At 49.1% G+C, this 6,271-nt stretch overlaps 2 protein-coding genes across 3 annotated transcripts; one reads left to right on the forward strand and one right to left on the reverse strand.

Annotated features, from left to right (window-relative positions):
• The first annotated feature begins 85 nt into the window (after window positions 1-85).
• On the forward strand, window positions 86-3,403 carry dnajc28 (DnaJ (Hsp40) homolog, subfamily C, member 28). The gene is made up of 2 exons (XM_047598143.1): window positions 86-217; window positions 1,321-3,403. The coding sequence occupies exon 2, from the start codon at window positions 1,324-1,326 to the stop codon at window positions 2,470-2,472; it is 1,149 nt and encodes a 382-aa protein (XP_047454099.1). The 5' UTR covers window positions 86-217; window positions 1,321-1,323; the 3' UTR covers window positions 2,473-3,403.
• LOC125015990 (potassium voltage-gated channel subfamily E member 1) lies at window positions 3,207-6,242 on the reverse strand. Of its 2 annotated transcripts, none has more exons than XM_047598147.1 (3): window positions 6,115-6,242; window positions 4,264-6,051; window positions 3,207-3,845 (listed from the first exon to the last, which is right to left on the reverse strand). In XM_047598147.1, exon 3 carries the CDS (start codon window positions 3,815-3,817, stop codon window positions 3,401-3,403), a length of 417 nt encoding a protein of 138 aa, XP_047454103.1. In that variant the 5' UTR covers window positions 3,818-3,845; window positions 4,264-6,051; window positions 6,115-6,242; the 3' UTR covers window positions 3,207-3,400. The 2 variants fall into 2 exon arrangements, with proteins under 2 accessions (XP_047454103.1, XP_047454104.1); XM_047598148.1 differs by lacking the exon at window positions 6,115-6,242 and having other exon boundaries at window positions 4,264-4,386; window positions 4,462-4,712.
• Window positions 6,243-6,271: the final 29 nt, after the last annotated feature.

The raw sequence follows: 6,271 nt of genomic DNA on the forward strand, positions 1-6,271 counted from the left end.
GAGAGAAGGTGAAATAAATTCCTGTTACTTGAAACACGGGGCAGCGTGTGATGTCGTGCATGGCCGCGAGGGGGCGGCGGTGAGACGCAGCAGCAGAAGACTCCCAGCAGAAGAAGACGAAGCTACGCTAACAATAACAAACACGAGCAGCTGACCTTTTCTCAGTCCTTTCAGCTCATGTCACGTTAACGCGTCTCTGTGGTTCAGATTCAAACAGGTTCGTGCCTCGTGTTTTCATTCAAACTTTATTCCCGGTTCATGTTTTAACTCAGTTTGACAAATGCAGTTAAACAGTTATCGAGCTATAAAGTTGAAGGTAACTCACCACAGATAGATACTAGTAACTCACTGCTAGCTGGCTAGCGTCTCCTCTTCCTCGTCAGCCTCTTCTCCATCATCCTCCTTCTCCACCATTTGGAGGAACAGGAGGAGGATGATGAAGAAGTTTAGGATAAATAAGTGAAAGGAAGAGGAGGAGTATAAAGAAGAAAAGGGGGAAGGTGAAGAAGACGAGAAGAAAATGAGGAGGAAAAATACTCCAAACTGGTCCCAGGAAGGAGAAGTGCCAGAGTCAGGGTCCTGGACCAAGGATTCTGGTTCTGATAGACTTGGTTCAGAGTTCAGACCAGTCAGGGGTCAATGCTGACCTCTGACCTCTGATGGATCTAACCAGGATGCATCGTGGGTAAAAGAGGGTGGAGTCAGTGTGACCTTTGACTCCTCCATCTGATGTTTTGAGCCATTTTCATGCAGAAACGTTTCTAATCCTACTCCACTCAATAAGATAAATACGATTAAATTAATCTGATTAATCATTTTAACTCAATGAAGCAAAGGCAGCAGAACCAACCCATAAAGATGGAAGACGCTAAACAGCACGTTGGTCCTCTCCATGGGACATTTGAGGACAAAGACACCAAGAGGGACCAGTGGAGACACATAAAGTATCATCACACTCTGCAGGAAGGAGTTTTCTTTCCAGCTTCGAACAGCACATGAACCATTCTGCTAGCACTTGGGCTAACGCGGCTAACAGCTGGAGACAAACCAAGACAAACCAAGACAAAGACAAGCTGCCAATGCTGCTGCTAATATGTGTCCACTCCTGCAGCCACTGTTCACTGGGAGACACTGTTCTCAATAAGAAGCGTCAGCTCTCCTCTGGTTGGACAATGTCCACAAGTTAGTTTGTCTCCGTAGCAACAGGGACACATTCATGTGGACACATGGTGGACAAAGAAAGACACATAAAGTTGTTGAAGGTGTTTAATGAACATGTTAAGTGCAGATAGATACCGTTTTTTTTTTTGTCCATTTCAGGAGATGAGTTGGACTTTCCTCCTCCTGGTGTCCCGCTGTGACTTCCATCATGGACGTCTGCTGCTGGTCTTGTCTCGGGGGTCTCCGCCAGTCCGATCACTCAGCTCGGGTCCACGCATCAGCCTCAGCCTAAGAGAGAGCTTTAGGCTTCTGCAGCTGCCAGACGATGGACTCAGCACCCCCGCCCAGGTGAAGGAGGCCTACCTGCGCCTCGCCAAGCTCTACCACCCGGACTCCGGAGCGGCGACGGCGGACTCGGCGCTGTTCGCTCGGGTCGAGGAGGCCTACCGCGCCGTGCTGGCACATCAGAGCAAGGCGAGGCAGCCCGGCGGAGAGAGGGAATCGGAGGACGAGGACAAGTCCAAGGGCGCGGCTCTTCAGCACAGACACTACCTCAGCTTCGAGGGCGTGGGCTCGGGCACGCCCAGTCAGCGCGAGAGGCAGTACCGGCAGGTCAGAGTCGACCGGGCGTCCGAGCAGGTCCTGAACTACCGGCAGAGGGAGCACGAGAGGGCGGCGGCGGCAGACGGGGCGCTGGTGGAGCGGGACATGCGTCAGCGTAGCCACAAAATCAAGATCACCCAGGCGGTGGAACGGCTCGTGGAGGACCTGATCCAGGAGTCCATGGCCCGTGGAGACTTCAGGAACCTGAGCGGAGCCGGGAAGCCCCTCAACAAGTTCGAGCACAACCCCTACGCCGACCCGATGACCCACAACCTTAACCGCATCCTCATAGACAACGGGTACCAGCCTCCCTGGGTGGTCACGCAGCGGGACATCCGAGAGGCCGCCGCCCACGTCCGAAGGAGGCTTCTGGACGGGAGGGCCAGGCTGGGTGACCCCATGACCGCACAGGAGCGGCGGCAGTGGGAGGAGCTGTGTGCGTCGGTCGGGGAGGAGCTGGTGAAGCTCAACAAGACGGTGGACAACTATAACCTGGTTGTGCCGATGCTCCACATGCAAATGGTTCACTTCAGCTTGTCCAGGGAGGCGGAGCGCGCCGAGAGAGGAGCCGAGAAACGGAGACTGGACCAGCAGAGGGAGCGCGAGGAGGAGCGAGAGAGGAGGAAGGAGGAGAAGAAACGAGCCGACGTAGCGAAAAGAAACAGGAGACGAGGCCTCGTGTCCTGGATGCAGAATCTCATCCGATGACGATTGAGCTCAGAGCTCAACGGTTTCGGCTGCATCCGGTAAAAGTAAAACATTAACTGTTAAAATGTGCAGATCGTTGTTCGGTGATGCTGGTTTTACATTACACCATAAACCGTGTATAAATATGGACTAAACACGTCTCCACTTCCTGCCGTTGGCCAAACGGATGCTGTTTTCCCGGGAGTACGGGAGCTGTGGTATCGATGCCCCGCCCACATGTCCTCCTGGCTCACGATGCCCCGCCCACCTTTTCTTTTAATTCATCCTACGCTCTGCTCCACCTCCACCAGCTACAAGGACACGTTGGATTATACACCGAACTTATTTTTTAATAATTGTTTTTACAACTCTCCCAGTCCCTCTGGACCTTTTTATGGAGCGGTTGGCATGGCAACTACTGGTCGCTGTTATGTTTCTACAACGTCAAGTAACAAACTAAAGCGAAACTCATCCAGAAAAAAAATGCCACTTGAACATTAATCAACATTATATTAACTACCTGAAATGAAAAAAAAAACAAAAACCAGCCTTGAAAAGATGTTTGACGTGTGTTTTAGTTTGACCCATGTCCCGCCCACTAACACGGAGGGGGTGGAGCTTATACAGTGTGTGGTGTAAAAACAAAACGTTTGGGACTTTATGTGTCGTCATACACGTCATCTAACGGCTACAGGAGTCAGTGCGCACAGGACACACATCATAGAATCCATAAAAATACTAGTGAAATCAAAATGGAGTGTTACCACACAGGGTATGAATCATATTTATTTCTGGAGGAACAGAAACACTTGTATTTGATGGAGCAACTTCATTAGACTGAGACTTATCTGATTCGGGGTTGTTTCTGTGAAATGACTGAAGATGCTGTAACGCTTGGTTGCTATGTGACATGAAGGTGGTAAATCAATAAAATGAGAGATGTTTTAAGTCACGGGATGAGTCCTCCTGGGAGATGTTCCTCTGTGGCAGGGTTGCAGATGACCGTGGGCTCCCCGTTGCCCCCGGCCGTCGCCCTCTGCAGGGCCTGAGCGACGGCCCTGGACGGAGCCGCCACCCCGGTCCAGTCGTGGGCGATGTACTGGTGGTACGGGTCCTGGGAGCCCTCCAGCTTCTGGGAGCGGATGTAGCTGAGCATGATGCCGAAGGTGAAGAAGCTGAACATGCCGACCACCAGGAAGATGTACACGATTCCCTGAGACTGAGCGTGCACCCTGGCGCCGGCCGCCTGCTGCACGGCCTGCTGGGTAGTGTAGTTCTGAGGCGGCAGTTTGCTCGTGGCGTTGAGGCAGTGCTGCAGGAAGGAGAGAAGGAGCGACTGCAGCTCCGTGGCGTTGACGTGGGACATGGCCGACCTCTGCTGGACACTCGGAAAACTGCAACCAGAAAGTAGAAGAAGGCGTCTAAAATACACACTCACTTGGCCAGTTCATTAGGTACAACAGCGATGTCAACTTTATTCAGTGTGCAGCACACACACAGGATTGAAACCAGCTGCCTTAAAGGCCTCGGTGCAGCAAGTAATCTCAGTTATCCCCGAACAATGGCACAAAACACAAAAAGACACAAGAAACTGCACAAGATCGACAAGAGGAAACTATACATATAAAAAGTTAAAATGTTCTAGTACAAAAACTATTCACATAATGCATCAAGTAGCGATTGAAAAAAACTGATGTATCAAAATAATGCAAAACTATCTTTTTAAATTTAGACTTACAGGGTTAAATAAAACTCGTTTACTCAGTTTAATGTGTTTAAATGAAGGTTTGAAGTGAGTTTTTCTCGTCCTACCTGTGGAACGATCTGAGCCAAACACTCGAGTAGAAAGGAAAGAAAAGGAACTCGTACGCGCCTCCTCCTCCTCCTCCTCCTCCTCCTGCTCCGTGTTCATCATGTCAACACATTTAATGAAACCTGGAGGTCACAGGTCAAAGCCAGGACGTCATCAGCGAACACGAACCGTTTTATATGTTGTGTTTAAAGTCAAACCTTGATAAATGAAAGAGTTGAATCTGATTAAACGTCCTGAAATGCACGGACCACGATGAGCCACGCTGCAGGAGAACAAAGCTGCTTCAGTCTGGACGGGTTTTAGAGACTCAGAGGATTCAGAGATTGAGTTACAGTCACCTCCAAACATCCTCTAACTCTCTGCCCGAGACTAAAGACTGATCATTAAATAACGTTACGCAAAATAAAATGGAAAGAAATATTTAAATAAATCAACACAATGAAAATAGAAATACATACATAAATATAATAAATAAACATATGAATAAATTAAAAAACTAATAAATGAATAAGATGTAATAAAATAAAATTAAATAAATAAATATAACACCCAATTAGTCAACAGCCAGGGTTGACAAGGAAATGAATATATATATATATAATACACAATAAATAAAGAAAGAAATACGTTTTTAAGATACCCTCCAAATATGTTATATATATCAGTGTGAGTCAGGGATGACAAGGAAATTAAAAGAAAGATTAAAATAAACAAATGTCTAAATAAATAAAGAAATTTAAAAAAGAAATAAATAAAAATAATAGAATCTTTTAAGCCACCCAGCAGCCAAGACATGGAAATTACATCATTTATACAAAATAAAGTAAAACACAATAAAGACAGATAAAGGTCTGATCCAGATTTCTGATTATTTCCGGGGTTTTTTTGTTTGTTTTTTTAACTCAGTTCTCTTTGACCTGTCGTGTGTGTTATTTTTTAAATTATTATTTTATTTCATTTTATTGCTCTCGAGTCGTTGGCGCTGATGTTTAGGACCCGACTCTTCAGCCTCTTTTCTGGAAGAGAATAAATAAATAAATAATCCCCGTACCTCCTCCTCCCGTTCATCCTCCATCCCTCTGCTGCAAAACATAACACCCTCGTCCCTCCTCCTCCCTCCCCCAGCCGTCACCCATCCCAGGGAGAGACCAGCGTCCCTTCCTCTCGTAACAGCATCATCATCCTCATCCTGATTCCTCTGCTCGTCTCTGATGCATCTCCTCCTGCAGGTGGAGCAGGGAGGACTCTGCTCAGAGGATGAATGGAAGCCGCGTGAGGAGGAGGAGGAGGAGGAGGAGGAGGAGGAGAAAAAGGAGGAGGGGGAGAGGTGAGAGGTAAACGGACGCAGAGACGCGTCGCTCTTGGCTCGTACTGACGGTGACCTGCGTCGGAGCCTCCGGCGCTGGGATGCGCCCGGGAACAACGCGCAGATGCGGCCTCCGAAGAGGCGCAGGAGGCGGACAGCTCTCAGTCTCACCCCCTGCGCTCCTCCTGCTCATCATGAGGAATGACAGAGAGCGATATCCCCGACCAGAGGCGATAACCACCGGGAGGAGGAGGCAGGGAGGCAGGGACTCCCCCCCCATCCCTCCCCCTCCCTCCCCCCCTCTAGAGCCAAAGAGCCGTGGAGTCTCTCTCTCTCTCTCTCTGTGAGTCTCAGCTCAGGTCTGGGGAGAGTTTCCTGAACCTTTTTTTTATTCCTCAGTGCACTCAGCCCTCCAGCCGTGTGTCCACCACAGAGACTAGAAAGAGTTTGAGCTGCAGGCCTGAAACCTGAAGCCTGAAACCTGAAGCCTGAAGCCTGAAGCCTGAAGCCTGAAACCTGAAACCTGAAGCCTGAAGCCTGAAACCTGAAGCCTGAAGCGTGGACTGATTCCTCCCTCTGGTAACTGGAGCTGCTCCGTCTCTCAGACTCATTCAGATTCAAAGAGGACGAAGAAACACGACTGAGGTTTAACCCGGTTCTACATAGACCAGCCCCCCCCCCCCCCTCTCTCACTGGACCCC

The sequence above is a fragment of the Mugil cephalus genome, chromosome 11 (assembly GCF_022458985.1).
Source record: "Mugil cephalus isolate CIBA_MC_2020 chromosome 11, CIBA_Mcephalus_1.1, whole genome shotgun sequence".
NCBI classification, from domain to species: Eukaryota; Metazoa; Chordata; class Actinopteri; order Mugiliformes; family Mugilidae; genus Mugil; species Mugil cephalus.